We start from the raw sequence: 19,804 nt of genomic DNA, 5'->3' as shown, positions 1-19,804 counted from the left end.
GATTGCTTTAAAGATATATTTTTATAGACAAAAGACATATATCAAATTAGGAATGGATGTTAACATTTCAGATCTTCTTCAATAAACACAACATTAAAATATGTTATTAGATTCTATTGCAGAGAACAAATGTCACTTGAAATTTAAAATGCCACTTATGCAATAAACCAGGGGTCGGCAACCTTGTTCTGCATAGGGGCTGGACTGGACGCATGTCTGTGAGCGGATGGCGGGCCACATCTATCACGTGTACACATGGATCCTGCCCCGGCTGGCAGGCAACAAATCACGTGCCACATTGATCCCGCCCCTTCGAGGAAGCCACCCGGAGCACAGGGCAAAGATCATAGAGCGGAACAAGATACTCCACTCTGCAGTATATGCACTATGCAAAATATGCAGCATCAACAATGCCAACCATTTGCACGGGTTTGTAACTGAAGGTGCTGGGTACAAAGGCAAGGAGGTTGTGTTGAAATTCGTTAAAACATTGGTTTAATTAAGGCTGGGATATTGGGCACTGCACTGTACAGCGTAAAAGCACGGCAGAGAGCGCAGACAAGATTTACTAGTACAATGTAGGAAGGGATTGCAGATGCTGGTTTACATCGAAGGTAGATGCAAATTGCTGGAGTAATTCAGCGGGACAGGCAGCATCTCTGGAGAGAAGGAATGGGTGACGTTTCGGATCGAGCTCCTTCTTTGGTTTTATATACATAAACAATGGCAGTAAATCAACTGCTCTTGCAGAAAGCATATGGTCAGCAATCACTCCACCTCTCCCATCCCACCATCAGTCCAAACCAGTTATATAATTCCATACAACACCTCCACGGGGTCAATATTCCACAGAGATACAAAGAATACTTGTGAATAGACACAAATTGCTGGAGTAACTCAGCGGTACAGGCAGCGACTGGAGAGAAGGAATGGGTGACGTTTCGGGTCGAGACCCTTCTTCAGACTGAACTAAACTCTCGTCGGTGAGAGTACTTGTGATTGTCTGAAGAAGGGTCTCTACCTGAAACGCCACCCATTCCTTCTATTCAGAGATGCTGCCTGTCCCGCTGAGTTACTCCCAGCATTTTGTGTCCGTCTTTGGTTTAAACCAGCATCTGCAGTTCCTTCCCACACAAGAGTACTTGTGACTTGTAGCTGAATGTCTGGGTACTTTACAATTTGAGTCTCGTGATAAATTACTGTCCGAATACACAATGGGTGCTCCGGGACCGTTTCTGCAGGAGACCCGTTTATTTCATGTATATGAATATTGGATGCACGTCGGCAGTACATTTCATATGATTAATTATTAATGCAGGCTTCAGTCAATTAATGGCTAGTACTTCATCGTGTTTTGAGTCCATTTCGTAATACCCCTAATAATGAGACCAAACAACTAACGTCCAGTTTACAAAATAATGTGGAGATTTATACATCAACAGGTCAGAAAGAGTGGGGCGTATATCCCCTCAAGTTTTTAATGTGGATTTGTATCAAGTTGCATTGTTTCAGGTTTCACATTTGGAATTTATTTTGGAGCTGGGTTCAGCTGGGGGTCCATGGAAGTTGGAAGAATTCTGCTTACTGGGAATAAAGACCAGAGGCAGAGCAGCGCGGACACTTCCCGTCTCTCGGGTGTGCACGCTGGCATTAGCTCACGCCGATTCCCACTTACTCACACACACGCGGACGTACGCAGGTGTGATCGAATTTTATGCACGGGCAACGCATAACGCTGAAGGGTCTCTACACGAAACGTCACCCATTCCTTCTCACTGGAGATGCTGCCTATAACGCTGAGTTACTTCCGCATTTTTGGTCTATCTTCAAGTTCAGAGTTAAATAAAAAACAGAGTGCTGGAAGAAAGCGCCCACCAATCCAAGACGGGTGCGGGAAAAGAAAAAAACGCCCGCTGGCCGGAATGGTTCCGCCACGTGCTGAGCAGCAGTTGCTGCAGCGACACTATTAGATGCGGGGGAAAAAAATTATGAACGTGGGCCGGATGAACGTGAAAAAAACAAACCATAACGGATGGATGAATGAGGAAAAAAAAAAATGCCCATGGGCTGGATGATTTCAGATTACGGGCCGCATTCGGCCAGAGGGCTGTAGGTTGCCGACACACTGCATTAAACGCTTAGAATAATTAAATCAAAAGCCAAATGCAGAATCTTCTTTTCGCTTCTAATCCACACCATTAAGTGCAGGCTATTCTGCACTGGCACAATTTTCCATAATATGAATTCTATATAGCGTGATTGATGAATGAAGGAACAGATTCAGATTCAGATTCAATTTTAATTGTCATTGTCAGTGTACAGTACAGAGACAACGAAATGCAACATCACTTGTATTACACAGACCGAATAGGTTATTAGAACAATTTGAATTGAGATCAGAAAAACTAATTCAAAGTAGCTTTGGAAAAAGACAAGCAAAGCAAAAGTTCTCGCACTGGATGGGCAGTTTATGTAAATTAGATCCCATTGTTACATCATAGCTGCCAACTGCCACTTCAAGTTGAAGTAATTCTTTCTCAAACTGGATTTTGTAAAGTTAAAAATGTGAATAACTTGTAAAATATATCATCAATCTTCCCGAAACTTGCAAAAGTACACCACAGGACAATGGTGAGTAAGGTGGGCCAAAAATTGTAGCGCTATCGCGTACTGTTTTGCCGTAATTTCAGGGACCCGCACAGACAGACATAGATAGAAACAAACAAGATGTGAGATTTATTTATTTATATATATATGTGCGTGCTTGCTTATTTTGTTACTACAAGCTAAAAATAGAAAAAAAACTGGTTACATTACTAAATAAATAATCACTGCATTAGTGTGAAAAGAACTAATGCAACAACAGAACGGGTGCATTTGGGAGCAGACCCAACGGGTCTGCACTTGGTCAGATACTTATTAAAAGTCTGATCTTGTATATATGTATATGTGGTTATCTATACATCTTTGTAAAACGACTACGCGGTAACTATTACATTTTTACATATTCTGGTTCACATTTTTCCCCTCTAGGCAGACACCTTAACTGAACATTTTATGCTTTATTTCTCGACTTATTACTGATTGAAGTAAAAAAAAAAAATCAAAACACTGAAATTAAAACGAACAGTTTCAAATGATGACATCACAATGGCTTGGCTCATGCATAATCTTCCATGCGCTTCGACTGACATCACCCCCCCCCCCCCACCCCCCCCCCCCCCCGGGTTATTCACACTCCCCTCCATCACCCCAGGGTTATTTAAATACCCCACTCCCCGGGTTATTCACATCCCACGCACCGCCGAAAATGTCGCCACTGATGGAACAAAGGACAAGCACAGAGATGAAGCCCAGGCCCTGGACTGGAGACTGCGGCAGCCAAACTCATGGCTGCAGTCTACAGCCAGGGCCGAGATGAGTACGAGAACTCATGAACAGGGTAAAGCAGTGGATGTTGTATATATGGATTTCAGTAAGGTCGTTGACAAGGTTCCTCATGGAAGGTTACATAGAAACATAGAAATTAGGTGCAGGAGTCGGCCATTCGGCCCCTCGAGCCTGCACCACCATTTAATATGATCATGGCTGATCATCCAACTCAGTATCCCGTACCTGCCTTCTCTCCATACCCTCTGATCCCCTTAGCCACAAGGGCCACATCTAACTCCCTCTTAAATATAGCCAATGAACTGGCCTCGACTACCCTCTGTGGCAGAGAGTTCCAGAGATTCACCACTCTGTGTGAAAAAGGTTCTTCTCATCTCGGTTTTAAAGGATTTCCCCCTTATCCTCAAGCTGTGACCCCTTGTCCTGGACTTCCCCAACATCGGGAGCAATCTTCCTGCATCTAGCCTGTCCAACCCCTTAAGAATTTTGTAAGTTTCTATAAGATCCCCTCTCAATCTCCTAAATTCAAGAGAGTATAAACCAAGTCTATCCAGTCTTTCTTCAAAGACAGTCCTGACATCCCAGGAATCAGTCTGGTGAACCTTCTCTGCACTCCCTCTATGTCAATAATGTCCTTCCTCAGATTTGGAGACCAAAACTGTACGCAATACTCCAGACCCAGGTGTGGTCTCACCAAGACCCTGTACAACTGCAGTAGAACCTCCCTGCTCCTATACTCAAATCCTTTTGCTATGAAAGCCAACATGCCATTTACTTTCTTTACTGCCTGCTGCACCTGCATGCCTATCTTCAATGACTGGTGTACCATGACACCCAGGTCTCGCTGCATCTCCCCCTTTCCCAATCGGCCAGCATTAAGATAATAGTCTGCTTTCCCGTTTTTGCCACCAAAATGGATAACCTCATATTTATCCACATTATACTGCATCTGCCAAACATTTCCCCACTCACCCAGCCTATCCAAGTCACCTTGCAGTCTCCTAGCATCCTCCTCACAGCTAACACTGCCCCCCAGCTTAGTGTCATCCGCAAACTTGGAGATATTGCCTTCAATTCCCCTATCCAGATCATTAATATATATTGTAAATAGCTGGGGTCCCAGCACTGAGCCTTGCGGTACCCCACTAGTACTGCCTGCCATTGTGAAAAGGACCCGTTTACTCCTATTCTTTGCTTCCTGTTTGCCAGCCAGTTCTCTATCCACATCAATACTGAACTCCCAATGCCGTGTGCTTTAAGTTTGTATACTAATCTCTTATGTGGGATCTTGTCGAAAGCCTTCTGGAAGTCCAGTTACACCACATCCACTGGTTCTCCCCTATCCACGCTACTAGTTACATCCTCGAAAAATTCTATAAGATTCGTCAGACATGATTTACCCATCGTAAATCCATGCTGACTTTGTCCAATGATTTCACCACTTTCCAAATGTGCTGCTATCCCATCTTTAATAACTGACTCTAGCAGTTTCCCCACTACCGATGTTAGACTAACTGGTATGTAATTCCCCGTTTTCTCTCTCCCTCCCTTCTTACAAAGTGGGGTTACGTTTGATACCCGCCAATCCTCTGGAACTACTCCAGAATCTAAAGAGTTTTGAAAGGTTATTACTAATGCATCCACTATTTCTGGAGCTACTTCCTTAAGTACTCTGGGATGCAGCCTATCTGGCCCTGGGGATTTATCGGCCTTTAATCCATTCAATTTATCCAACACCACTTCCCGACTAACCTGGATTTCACTCAATTCCTCCAACTCCTTTGACCCCCGGTCCCCTGCTATTTCCGGCAGATTATTTATGTCTTCCTTTGTGAAGACGGAACCAAAGTAGTTATTCAATTGGTCCGCCATATCCTTGTTACCCATGATCAACTCACCTGTTTCTGACTGCAAGGGACCTACATTTGTTTTCACTAATCTCTTTCTTTTCACATATCTATAAAAACTTTTGCAGTCAGTTTTTATGTTCCCTGCCAGTTTTCTTTCATAATCCATTTTTCCTTTCCTAATTAAACCCTTTGTCCTCCTCTGCTGGTCTCTGAATTTCTCCCAGTCCTCCGGTATGCTGCTTTTTCTGGCTAATTTGTAAGCATCATCCTTCGCTTTGATACTATCCCTGATTTCCCTTGTCATCCACGGATGCACTACCTTCCCTGATTTATTCTTTTGCCAAACTGGGATGAACAATTTTTGTAGTTCATCCATGTAGTCTTTAAATGACTTCCATTGCATATCCACTGTCAACCCTTTTAGAATTAATTGCCAGTCAATCTTGGCCAATTCACGTCTCATACCCTCAAAGTTACATTTCTTTAAGTTCAGAACCATTGTTTCTGAATTAACAATGTCACTCTCCATCCTAATGAAGAACTCAACGATATTATGGTCACTCTTGCCCAAGGGACCACGCACAACAAGACTGCTAACTAACCCTTCCTCATTACTCAATACCCAGTCTAAAATAGCCTGCTCTCTCGTTGGTTCCTCTACATGTTGATTTAGATAACTATCCCGCATACATTCCAAAAAATCCTCTTCCTCAGCACCCCTGCCAATTTGATTCACCCAATCTATATGTAGATTGAAGTCACCCATTATAACTGCTTTGCCTTTGTCGCACGCATTTCTAATTTCCTGTTTGATACCATCTCCAACTTCACTACTACTGTTAGGTGGCCTGTACACAACACCCACCAGCGTTTTCTGCCCCTTAGTGTTTCGCAGCTCTACCCATACCGATTCTACATCCTCCAAACTAATGTCCTTCCTTTCCATTGCGTTAATCTCCTCTCTAATCAGCAACGCTACCCCACCTCCTTTTCCTTTCTCTCTATCCCTCCTGAATATTGAATATCCCTGGATGTTCAGCTCCCAGCCTTGGTCACCCTGGAGCCATGTCTCCGTGATCCCAACTATATCATAATCATTAATGGCTATCTGCACGTTCAACTCATCCACCTTATTACGAATACTCCTTGCATTGAGACACAAAGCCTTCAGGCTTGTTTTTACAACTCTCTTACCCCTTATACAATTATGTTGAGAAGTGGCCCTTTTTGATTTTTGCCCTGGTTTTGTCTGCCTGCCACTTTTACTTTTCACCTTGCTACCTCTTTCTTCTACCCTCATTTTACACCCCCCTGCCTCTCTGCTCTTGTACCCATCCCCCTGCCACATTAGTTTAAATCCTTCCCCGGCAGCACTAGCAAACACTCCCCCAAGGACATTGGTTCCATTCCAGCCCAGGTGCAGACCGTCCTGTTTGTACTGGTCCCACCTCCCCCAGAACTGGTTCCAATGCCCTAAAAATTTGAATCCCTCCCCCTTGCTCCATTTTTCAAGCCTCGTGTTCATCTGCAATATCCTCCTATTTCTGCTCTGACTGGCCCGTGGTACTGGTAGTAATCCAGAGATTATTACCTTTGAGGTCCTACTTTTAAGTTTATCTCCTAGCTCCCTAAATTCATCCTGTAGGACCTCATCCCTTTTTTTACCTATATCGTTGGTGCCAATATGCACCACAACAACTGGCTGTTCACCCTCCCCCTCCAGAATGTTCTGCAGCCGTTCAGTGACATCCTTGACCCTTGCACCAGGGAGGCAACATACCATCCTGGAGTCTCGTTTGCGGCCGCAGAAACGCCTATCTATTCCCCGACAATTGAATCCCCTATTACTATCGCCCTTCCACTCTTTCCCCCCCCCCTCATGTGCCGCAGAGCCACCCATGGTGCCATGAACTTGGCTGCTGCTGCATTCCCCTGATGAGCAATCTCCCTCAACAGCATCCAAAATGGTATGGTTGGTTAAGAAGGTTCAATTGTTGGGTGATAATGGTGGAGTAGCAAGATGGATTCAACAGTGGCTGAATGGGAGATGCCAGATAGTAATGGTGGATGGCTGTTTGTCAGGTTGGAGGCCAGTGACTAGTGGGGTGCCACAGGGATCTGTGTTGGGTCCACTGTTGTTTGTCATGTACATCAATGATCTGGATGATGGTGTGGTAAATTGGATTAGTAAGTATGCAGATGATACTAAGATAGGTGGTATTGTGGATAATGAAGTAGATTTTCAAAGTCTACAGAGAGATTTATGCCAGTTGGAAGAGTGGGCTGAAAGATGGCAGATGTAGTTTAATGCTGATAAGTGTGAGATGCTACATCTTGGCAGGACAAATCAAATTAGGACGCACATGGTAAATGGTAGGGAATTGAAGAATGCAGTTGAACAGAGGGATCTGGGAATAACTGTGCACAGTTCCCTGAAGGTGGAATCTCATGTAGATAGGGTGGTAAAGAAAGCTTTTGGTGTGCTGGCCTTTATAAATCAGAGCATTGAGTATAGAAGTTGGGATGTAATGTTAAAATTGTACAAGGCATTGGTGAGGCCAATTCTGGAGTATGGTGTACAATTTTGGTCGCCTAATTATAGGAAGGATGTCAACAAAATAGAGAGAGTACAGAGGAGATTTACTAGAATGTTGCCTGGGTTTCAGCAACTAAGTTACGGAGAACGGTTGAACAAGTTAGGTCTTTATTCTTTGGAGCGCAAAGAATTAAGGGGGGACTTGATAGAGGTCTTTAAAATGATGAGAGGGATAGACAGAGTTGACGTGGATAAGCTTTTCCCACTGAGAGTAGGGAAGATTCAAACAAGAGGACATGACTTGCGAATTAAGGGACAGAGTGTTAAGGGGTAACATGAGGGGGAACTTCTTTACTCAGATAGTGGTAGCTGTGTGGAATGAGCTTCCAGTGAAGGTGGTGGAGGCAGGTTCAATTTTATCATTTAAAAATAAATTGGATAGTTATATGGATGGGAAAGGAATGGAGGGTTATGGTCTGAGTGCAGATAGATGGGACTAGGGGAGAATACGTGCTGTAATTGTTATATGGTTATAGGCCAAGTTCCAGGCCTGGGTAGGTGCTGCCGAGTTGAGCTGGGGTTGCCCCCCCGGGTTATTCACACCCCCAGGGGTTAGTCACACCACACTCCTCCCCCCCCCCCACGGGTTATTCACACCAGTCTCTCTCCCCCCCCCCCCCCCCCCCCGCCCCCCGAGTTAATCACACACCCCTCCAAAACGCAGCCAACACCTTTCCTCTCTACCCCTCCCCTCCCTACCCCCCATCCCTCTCACTCTTCCCCCTCCTTCTCTACCCCTCCCACTCCACCACCTCCCCCTCGTTCTCTACCCACCCACCCTCTCTGCCTGCCATCCCCCTCCCTAGCCTCGCCTGCGCAGTTGGAGGCTATGTGTGAGTGGATAGGGCGGGGGATGGGGAAAGGAGCAAATGAATAATATCAATATAATGTCATGGGGGGGGGGGGGGGGGGGTTTGTGTGTGTGTGCGCGCGTGCGCATATGGGAGGGTTAGTGGGGGTGTGTGACGCTGCAGGGCCCCCCCCCCCCCCCCCCCCCCGCAGCCGCATGTCGAGGGGACGGGACCCAACGGGTCCCACTTGGTCTAGTATATTACTAAAACTCTTATCTTGTTTGTTAGCGAGTCTGTCTGCGTGTGATTCATGCCCCGAATTATGCCAAAATAGCACCATTTTTGGACCACCTTACTCATCATTGTCTTGTGGCGTGGTGAATCAAATTTTTGTTCAGATCGACGTTATATTTTTCAAGTTTTTCACATTTTCAAGTTTACAAAATCCAGTTAGAGAAAGAATCACTTGACCTTGCAGTGCCAGTTACAGCTGTGACATCACAATGGGATCTCAGTTACATAAACTGCCCGGCAGCAGTGCTCCACCCGACAATGACGTCACAATAGGATTTTATCTACATAAATTGCCCGTGAGCAGTTCCAGCCCACAATTACATCACAATGGGATCAGCAGCTTTCACATCAAGGGGGGTAGGGAGGGGAGAGAAGTTATGGAGGGAGGGAGATTTAAAAAACAAATCTGTTTTAAACAATTTATTGGGGGTAGGTTTCATTTACAAACAAAAATTCCAGATTTTCTTTGTGTGGGAGTTGGATGGGGGGAGGTGAGCACCTGCGCAGTTGCAGGCAGTGGGTGAGTGGTAGAATATTGCGTTGGGGGAACGGGTGAGTGGTGGAATATTAAGTTGAGGGAACAGGGCCCAACGGGTCCCACTTGGTCTAGTAGCTATTAAACACCTTGTCTTTCAAAAACCTGCAGGGGGGAAAAATTGGATATTAGGAGTCTGAAACTCCCAAAACCCCGTTACCATTGATACAGTTGCTTTGATTATGCATTTATTACGCAAGAGATTGTTGACGCTGGACGCTTGAGCAAAGATTCTGATCTTCAGACTGAAGAAAGGTCCAGACCTGAAATAGAGCGTGCCCATTTTCCTTGACATATGGTGCCTGGTCTACAGAGTTCCTCCATCAGTTTGATTTTAGAACTCAATTTTTTATATTGCAAGGCTCCTTAGAAAACCAATTATCACATTAAAGCAGGACTGGCTGTACTTGTTTATCGAACCATAAAGCACATGTTCACACCAGCTCTTTGCTCCTCGTATTCAAATAATCATCCAACTTTCCCAGCCACTCCCTCTAGCCATGTTCTTGGCAACTGACCTTTGCTAAAACAAACTGTTTTAAAATGTCTTCTTCAGAATTTCCTCAGTTCTCAATTTCCTTTATTGCTTCTGCTAAATATATTATCCCAAATTTTTCCTCATAAGTCTCTTTCCATACCATATTGGATGAAATATTACTTGCAGTCCAGTGATATAGTTATAATGAAACTTTGTTCAATCAATACCAGAAAAATAGGTTACCTTCTTAAAGAAGGATAGACAGAGAATCTGATTAATAACTAGCAAATATTAATACCACAGCACACTGTGAGCATTAATGAACATGTGATCATTCAAACCCACCTCTCTTGTCCCTTATAATTGTAGAGGTCTTAAGACTTGTTATTCACAAGTGTTTTCCAACATCCCAACCAAAGTTTTGGTGGGCCCAGCTCCAAGTAGTCACAACACAATTAACATTCTGATCCAGGAACGGATAGTCTTATGTTGATTGCTACTTTTAAGAAGTCATCACTGAACCAAGAATTTTACTTCTGGTCAAGTAATCCACGATGCATTGTGGTAATGCTTCATTCTCAATTGCTTATGCTTAAATTACATTCACAACTTTATAGTACAGAGCACATGGTTAAAACTGAACCTGTAGTTAGCAATTTTATACACTAAATATCCAAAAAAGTCTCATTAACACAGAGTCATGGTCCGAGCAATTTTCTGCCTACATCCGCAGCACTCCCACACAAAACTATACCTGATACTCACTTATCTCCATTGATACTTCTCCAAAGATTGCCGTATAGTTTTTAATCTTTAAAATGTACATTGTAAAATCTATCAGCTAATCATTGCCATGTTATAGCACAAAAAAAAGTAGTGATGTACTGCTACTCAGTCCTAGTGCATGATAAAAAGGGTTTCAAATTAGGGTTCTTACAGTACAGGTGATCTTTCAGCTCATCATACCCAAGTCTTCCAAACAACATTCCCGTTGGCCCTAATCTCCCATAATTTTCTTTTAGTAAATATCCAAATCCTTTAAAAAGCTATGATTAAAGTTGCTCCCACCACTTTTTAAGATATTGTATTTATGATCGCTAACCAGTGCATCTATATCTGCTATTTTCTCTGCAGCTCGCCTCTGACATCCATTTGCATTGAAACTCAGAAGTAGTAGGTCAGATTTGGAGTAATTAATTGGCTGTCTATTCGGCCACTGGACTCCTTAGAGGTACTAAGATGTATTAATTAAACACAAAAAAACATGACTGCATTCATTTTTAGTGATTAGCATTTGCTTGAAGGGGCATTTGCACACAAGCAGTTCACTTGTTTTACTTACTTAATTTCTAATATTTAAAAGTGTTTTTATTGAGCCTATTGGGGTTTTGTTTTTTAATCAGTTAGTGAGTAGCCTGAAGCATCCAATAGCAGTTGGCAGCCCACTCATTTTGAAGGTCAACACTTTGGTACAAAGGGTCAGCTGTTTGTCCTCTGGATCTGTAACATGCTGATTTAAGTGGGAGGCTGCTGCACATGCCAAGTTTTTGCAGCTAGATGGATCCTGGTTGATTAATAGTCTTAAATTCTTGTTCTCTGTCAGTACTTTTGTTGATGGGAAGAAAATGCCCCCACAACATGCCTCACAGCTGCAAGGATCCTGGTTTAATCGCACACGCTTGCTTGCTATCTGTGTGGAGTTTGCACATTGACTGTAGGTTTCCCCCAGGTACTGCAGTTTCCTCTGATGTCACAAAGGCCTAGTATGAATTCCCCAATACTGTAGAAGTGTCGATAACAAATTAAGTGTGAACTGATAAGACAAGCAAGATAAAAATAGGTTGCAGGAATGTTGAGGGAAAAAAGCAAAGGTAATGCTCTTTGAGCTGGCAAAGGCCCAATGAGCTGGGTAGCCTCCTGCATCTAGTCCTCCATGAAAAAGATTCTGGGATATGCCAAATCTTCAATTTGTTGCAGAGGTAATTTAAAAGACTGCACCAAAATCTTTAAACTGACATGAATGTTCTGTACCTTAACACTATCCACCTGTCATGGATCTCTTACACGATCTCAGCAAATAGCAATATCAGATTTAGTATCTACACCTTGAGAAATCGTTCCACATTTCTAATACTGCTCGTTTTGAAACTTCGTTATTAAATAGTTAACTCTGGTTTTAAAATTTGTCTGAGATTTTCATCTCAGCAATCGAATTTTCGTTCTACTTCACTGTCTCTCTAACTATTTAAACCATAAATAAATCGAGGAGATGCAAATTACATGCTCATCAGTTGCAACATATCTATGTGATATTTTGACGATTCTTCACCATGCCTTGTCAATGCCAATGTGCTTTTGGAGATGTAGTCTGAGAATTACACACAGCATTTCATACGAAATCCAGTCAGGGCTTTGGGGCTCCGTTGATAACAAAGCAGTTAAATTAAGTACATTTTTTTACCTTTAAAAGTAATAGTCTGTCTCCATATTACACAATTTTTTTTGGAATACCTCCCATTGTTCAATTATAATTTTACCCAACAACATTAACCATACTACTGTCATCAATGGCAGTCAGCTTGCAAAATAAATCAGTATCTAAATCTAGAAACTTTAAGATTCTTCTTTTCAAGCTGAATTTGGCCACAACCATACAAATGTCTGCCTCATCATCATTTACTAGACATTATAGGCATTCACTTGAATACATTAGTAGCACTTTTATCAGTTTGAACGTTATGGATTAGAAACATTATGCAACATTTATAAATTGAAACAGTTAATTAATCTATCTGATCACACAATCAGCAAGGCTTCTCGCATTACATCATTTAATCCGAGCAAGATATCATTTTATTCCTTTCTCCTATGTATTTATCCAATTTCCTTTAAATGTGTCCTTGCACAGTGCATAAACATGGAAGTGTGTACATTTTAACAACAATACCTTGAGAAATAAACATTTTCAAACTGGGAATTTGAATAGCCACTTGTTCTGTGACTTGATTAGATCTTAAATGGGGAGCCACCATCGACCCCACAGTCAAAAAAGCCCAACAGAGGATGTACTTCCTGCGGCAGCTGAGAATGCACAATCTGCCACAGGCAATGACAGTCCACTTCTATACTGCCATTGTAGAGTCTGTCCTCATCTTCTCCATCATGGTCTGGGTTGGCTCAGCCACCAAGCACGACATCCAGAGGCTGCAGCGAATTGTTCGATCAGCTGAGAAGGTTGTTCGTCAGGAAGGGAGCGGGTAAGATCATCTCTGACCCTTCTCACCCCGGCCACAAACTCTTTGAAGCACTTCCCTCTGGAAGGCGACTCCAGACTGTCAGAACCTCCACGGCCAGATATTAAAAACAGCTTTTTTCCCCCAGTAGCTTTACTCAATAACCAAAAGTCTGTAGCCCCCCCCCCTTTGCTCTGGTATTTAATTTAATTCACATGTTTAAACTATAATGTTTTATTCTTCATGTTTTATTCTTAATTATTTACCGTATGTCGTGTTGTTACTTGCAAGCAGAGCACCAAGACAATTTCTTTGTATGTGTACATACTTGGCCAACAAACAAACAAATTAACTGATAAATAAATATCAATTCCTTATATAAAATACAATGTTGAGTAATATTGTCACTGGCTCAAAATAAATAGGTTAGCTTTGCGTGAACTCCACAAATGCTCATACTCTGAATCTTATGTACACAGTTAGATAAATTAATAATATTACAGAATTTAAGGTGTAAACATTCCACCTAGTAGAAAACTTTTGTTTTAAATACGAAGAATGTTAAACAGACATTCCAAATCTCTGGGTTAGATATAATGCTTGATACACTGAAACAAGGCCATAGCTTTTTCAAACCAGCAAATTATTTTAGATTATATCACATTGCCAATCAGAAACTATGGATTTACATTAATTGGCTGGCACCATGAAGGTGCTGAATTGTCAGGATGACAGGATAATTCTATTCTTTTGTATCATATGAATCTGTACATTCAACTGCGTTAAAATATTCTTACCTCAAGTGTATGGTCACGAATATGGTTGTCAATAACATCATTAAGTGTGGTTTTTTCTTCCAGAAGGTCAAAGGGGTAGGTTTCTTCAAGTCCAACAAATCCTTTCATCATTGGGTGATCCACAAGCCAACGCTCCTAAACCAAACACCAAGTGAAGGTCCTCACCGAGCCTTCAATATCGGGGTTTTAAAATATGCAACAAACTGCAAAAGGAAAAAAAAAAAAATCTTCTATTACTAAGCATCTTAGACCTTCTCTAAAATAAATTACTACATCAAAAAACATTTTCAGAAACCCAGAGATATTAGTTATCCTGAACGTTTCACTGACTCAACATTTGCCATATAATTCCTTCATTGTTCAAAACATGTTTACTAATTTGCCATGAGCTACTTTTTAGTATGTTCCAATTTTTCACCAAGTATTGGTTTAGGTTCATAACGATATAAGGATTATTGTATGTCATTCATTGGTATTATTTTCTACACAATGAATAGATTCATATTTAGGCCACGTGCCAGGACAAAGAATGTTGACAAAACAATAAACAGTTTCTAAATAAACATACTTGCAAATGTCAACTGATGAAAACATCAAATATTTGATTTACAGAAATGTACATATCCCAGACAAACTACAGAAAATGAACATAATTTTTTTTAATATCATTATTTTTGGGGGCAGGATGCAATACTTCCATTCATACTGACATTTTACATTTGATTGCAGATGGCAAAAATATATTAATGCCAAGTTTTAACATACAAAGCACAATGGATCCCAACTAGGAAACAAGAAATCTAGGTACAATCTAGGCTGAGTTAAGAACTTCGACAGATGCACAACAGAAAGTATACTGGAGGGTTACATCATAGTTTGGTTTAGGACAGCTCCGCCCAAGACCGCAAGAGACTGCATAGAGTTGTAGATGTTGCCAAGTGCAACACACAACCAGCCTTTCTCCCCATCAACTTCATCTATACCTTGCTGCCTCAGGAAAGCAGTCAATATAATGAAGGACAACCCACAGCCTAGTCATTTCTTTTCTGCCCTCTCCTGTCAAGCAGAAGATACAAAATCCTGAGAACACAAATCACCTTATTTCAGAACAGTTTCGTCCCCGGTGTTATCAGTCTCTTGAAGGAATCTCTCATATAACAAAGGTGTATTCTCTGCCTCTCAATCTAGCTCGGCATGGCCATTGCATTTTTATTAAAAATCTGGACTTTTGTGGTTCTAACATTAGTTTGGTTTAATTAATTGTCACGTGTACCGAGGTAGAATGATCCGTTGTACTCATATATGGTACAAAGTCCCAAACATGATCATGATCAAACTAAAATCAAAAATTGCTGGGGTTGCATGTCAGGTAGTATCTGCTGAAAATGTAAAGCAGAACTTATGTTTTGGTTCAATGAACTTTCACAACCTCGATGACTTGATATGCTAAATTAATTGAGTAATTTCCAAAGTGTTTGATTCCTCTTTTATTTGGTATTGCTAGTTCCCATTGCTCTCCCACCAACTGCATCCATTACAGATGTTCTATATGCAGAACTACCTCAAACGATGACAAACTTTTTCCTGCATTTAGCCCATTTTGTCTTTGTTGGTTGAAAACAAGTTGCCCAAATGTATCTTCCTTTTCAGAAGTTAGTCGCCGTGCAGGTCACAACTCTTCCATGTACACATGGTATCATTTATATCCAATAAATATTTATATGCAAAACGCTGGAGAAACTCAGCGGGACAGGCAGCATCTCTGGAGAGAAGGAATGTGTGACCTTTCAGGTCGAGACCCTTCATCTGACTACTCTGGGTAAGGTTAGACAGAGGTTAATTTGCCCCTCCTCCAACCTCATCGACTGTATCTGCTGTTCAAGATGTGGACATCAACGAGACCAAATGTAAACTGGGCGAACGTTTCGCTGAACACCTTCGCTCAGTCCGCCTGGACCTACCGGATCTCCTGGTCGCCAAACCTCTTCCCATTCCCACATTGACCTTTCTGTCCTAAGTCTCCTCCATTGTCAGAGTGAGGCTAATCGCAAATTGGAGGAACAGCATCTCAAATTTTGCTTGGGCAGTTTACAACCCAGTGGAATGAATATTGATTTCTCCAACTTCAAGTAATCCCTGCATTCCCTCTCTCTCCATCTCCCCACCCAAGTTGCAACAGGTTCCCGTTCTCACCTAGCAAACAGCTAACAAAGGCCCGTTTCCTTTCTCACTGTTACTTTTTTTACATATCTTTAATTCATTTGTTCTATATCTCTCTACGTCACCGTCTGTATCTTTCATTTCCCTTTCCCCGACTCGTCTGAAGAAGGGTCTCAACCCGAAACATCACCTGCTGCCTGTCCCATTGAGTTACTCCAGCATTTTGTATCTATCTTTGGTTTAAACCAGCATCTGCAGTTCCTTCCTACACATAACAAATATTTTTGTTTTGCACTGCTTTTCAGACACATACTGCCTGGTGAATAAATGTTTTTAATTGTCTCATCTTCACACTTTCTAATAACTATTTAAAATCTGATCACTGATCTTTAATTCCTCAGATACTACTTGGTTTTATGGCTGTGCTGGCAGACTGAGGAAAAGAACGGTGCTGGTGAGCGAATTGGGGCCTTACATCTCGTGCCCTTGGTTCCGACAGTGGTTATGGGAGGTACCTTGGGGCATGGAGGCTGAACGATAGCCGCGAGGGTTGGTGTGTTTGCGGATCGATGTGTCCCGATCGAAGTGTCGGTGGAGTGGGATGCTGGAGTCAACCTGGGACTCAATTGGATCAATCACCACTCCAAGTGGCTGTGTGTGGATTGAACACAGCCTGCAGTGGCACAGAGTGGAACGTCGACAACCTCATCTGGCCAAGCCGGCCCCCTGTAACTCCAAGCCAGTACCGCCTCCTAGGTCAACAAGCCTTTATGATAAATTTAAGATTCTACATGTTTTACAAGTTTGAACTTGAAGAATACATGATGGTGCTGGAAAAGTGACGATTCTTATGTACTGCTTCAGTAAAATCTATTACTTTTACACTCTGGTGCTTGTGCTTAAGTATAGCAAGACTTTTACTAAACTACATGCTAAAAAAAAAATTTCACTGTACCCAGGTAGATGTGACAATGAAGTACCATTAAATTGAATTGGTTACCATAATATGTATCCTTCCGAGTCCCTCAATTTTACAGAACTTCAAGTATCCTCACTGCCCCTGATTACTGTCCCCGAATAATCTGGTCTTTTTAACTGACAGTTCAGCTCAAGCCATAATTTGTCCGCCAAAGATAAACAATTACTTCCCTTAAGCAGAACAATGTTACAAGCTCCTCTACCCTTTGGTGTCATCAGTAGCCAGGAGAATGGGAAGATTGCAGTTAGGGCTTGCACAATTGCCTCACCAGCCTGAGCTTTCACCCAGCGATGGTCAATAATCCATTTACAAGAGTTGCCAAATCCCATACAAAATCATCTTAGGTTGATCCCACCCTATATTTCATTCACTCTTCTCAACTTCAACATTGGTGTCATCCCCTTCTTGAGTGATGTTCACAAAACATTAAGAAACGTGGATATGTCATCTCCCACCATGCTCACACTTTTTGCTTCTGAATATGGCAGCCTAGTTTCTTTGTTATTGTTTGCTTTTCAGAATCATCTTTGAATTCTGTCTTTAACCTGATAATATTTTTCATACTTTCCTCTTTTCCTTTTAATTTCATTTCAAGTTTACGTGCACTTCTAGGTTTTCTGTTGGTTCTTCAACTAACCAACACAAGATTTTTTGACTTATCTCACCCTCTCTGCACTTCGTCATCCAGGCGGGCTCTTGATTTGGCAGTGCCACCCTACTTCTTTGCGAAAACATGTTTATCCCTACAGAAAAAAAATTTACTAACAGAATTTTCAAACACACAAAATCATACTGGTTGCTTTGATCATATAAGGATTCACTCACCAAATTCCATTCCCATTTAGGTTCAATGGCACCTTCTCGGGAAGATGATAGATTTATACTATTTACCCTACTTTTCAAAATTTTCTATGGTCTTGTCAAACCTCATCATTGGAATCCTAGTGATGTAACTCCCATCTCTGTCCATTCATACTTCCAAAAACAGACCTCACTCAATCCTCCAAATTCTTGCTCGTGCTCTCAATCAGGTTCCTCCCTCAAGGTTCTGTTTGTTGGTCTCAAACCCCCAAATTGGCTTTAATTGTCATATTAGCCTCCCCTCCCATTGGCCTCATAGGCAAGATCCACCATATTCTTTCCGTCCTTATTACAATACTGTCACGCAATTCCCTGTAACAATATATAAAAATGCACGTTTTAACTTACGGAGATTTGAACTACCAAAGGAAGTTGAGTCATCTCCTTGCTGCCACATGTAGTATTGTACAAATAGAATGTGACAGGATGCACATTTTAAAAAGTACCTATCACTCATTCAGTCTTTTTATTGAACTGTTCTGCTGGTATATCAATGCAAGGTCTGTTCAGCACACAAGACCACAATTATTTGCATTCCAAAACTGATTTAACAGTAACTTAGCTCTCTATTTAACATTTTATGCAGCAATCTATAGCCATAACCAAAATTCTAATTTGACTTGAGAGTCACAAACAATATTACCCCCCACCAAAAAAATGTCACAATCTAATTTCTCAAGCTCACCATCACTGAGCACGTTACTGTGAATGAGAATTTGACTCGTGCTTCCAAGATAAATATTAAAAACTGATTTAGCTTTAGTTTAGTTTGGTTTAGAGATACAGCGCGGAAACAGGCCCTTCAGCCCACCGAGTCCGCACCGACTTGCAATCCCCGCACATTAACACCATCCTGCACACACTTGGGACTATTTACACTTATACCAAGCCTATTAACCTACAAACATGTACATCTGTGACAAAAATCCCACCACAAACTGTCAATTACAAAATGCAAGACCAATTTAGTCAAAAGAACATTAGTTGCTTTCACTCAGACCAAGTGCTCTAGAGAAAGGCTATTATCAGCTGACTTAGCAATCAACTCCCAACATTATCCATTTCAAATTTAACATGCATGTAAACTCTTTTCTAATCGAGCAATATGGTTGAAACAAAATATAAAAGTTATTTTTACATAACTCTAGCAAGACTTACATGGACAAGTTGGGAGATGGAACACCACCACTATCAGCTGGGGTCCCAAGGAGGCTCGGCGTTGAAGTCGAACTGTTCTCTGTAGAGTGCTACTCCCGGACCTTCTGTATAACTGTTATACACCCAAACAGAAATTTTGCCCTGTAAAAGGAATGACAATAATACATCAATAAATGCAGCTAGCCAAGTAAATTTAAATTGGTTCAAAACACTGCCATTATGCGGACTAGTACCTTCAAACTCCAGTAAAAAAAAACCACACCAAAAAAAAAATCTGGGTCAAGTGAATCATTGTCCTAACCTCCATTCATTTATTTTTGATGTGTTGATTAGCATGAGACAAACAATTGTCTGATAATTTCTCAAGACAAATAATTTGGCAAATTCAATTGACTTCAATTTCACATCAGTTTTGGAATAGAAAATGATTTCCTTCCACAAAGGTTTACCCGTCAACTAGGAAGTTAAAAGCAGGAATTGTCTACTGGTATTCGTGAATCATGTTGGGGTCTGAACTGTTCAGCATACAAGTAATTTGGATGAGCAAGACATTTATGTTAAATGGAAGCACAAGTAAGTTTCATAAGAATATAAAGTTATTGAACCATTTAAATGAGGTTTAATGGACAAAACAGACATGTGGAGATCAGTGAGATCCAAGAAAAAACTGGAATATATCAAA

At 41.6% G+C, this 19,804-nt stretch overlaps 1 protein-coding gene across 3 annotated transcripts in view; it reads right to left on the bottom strand.

The window, feature by feature from the left end:
- Nucleotides 1-19,804, bottom strand: part of azin1b (antizyme inhibitor 1b) — a 65,424-nt gene that overhangs the window by 24,503 nt on the left and 21,117 nt on the right. For 2 of the 3 annotated variants that reach the window (XM_055634838.1, XM_055634840.1), the window contains exons 2-3: nt 19,123-19,263; nt 13,965-14,167 (exon numbers count right to left, since the gene is read on the bottom strand). In XM_055634838.1, the coding sequence (XP_055490813.1) occupies nt 13,965-14,075 (111 nt within the window). In that variant the 5' untranslated portion in view covers nt 14,076-14,167; nt 19,123-19,263. Of the gene's footprint in view, nt 1-13,964; nt 14,168-17,768; nt 17,847-19,122; nt 19,264-19,804 lie in introns of all 3 variants that reach the window. The other variant, XM_055634839.1, reaches the window with a different exon arrangement.

The sequence above is a fragment of the Leucoraja erinacea genome, chromosome 4 (assembly GCF_028641065.1).
Source record: "Leucoraja erinacea ecotype New England chromosome 4, Leri_hhj_1, whole genome shotgun sequence".
NCBI classification, from domain to species: domain Eukaryota; kingdom Metazoa; phylum Chordata; class Chondrichthyes; order Rajiformes; family Rajidae; genus Leucoraja; species Leucoraja erinaceus.
This window is presented reverse-complemented; position numbering and strand designations above follow the sequence as displayed.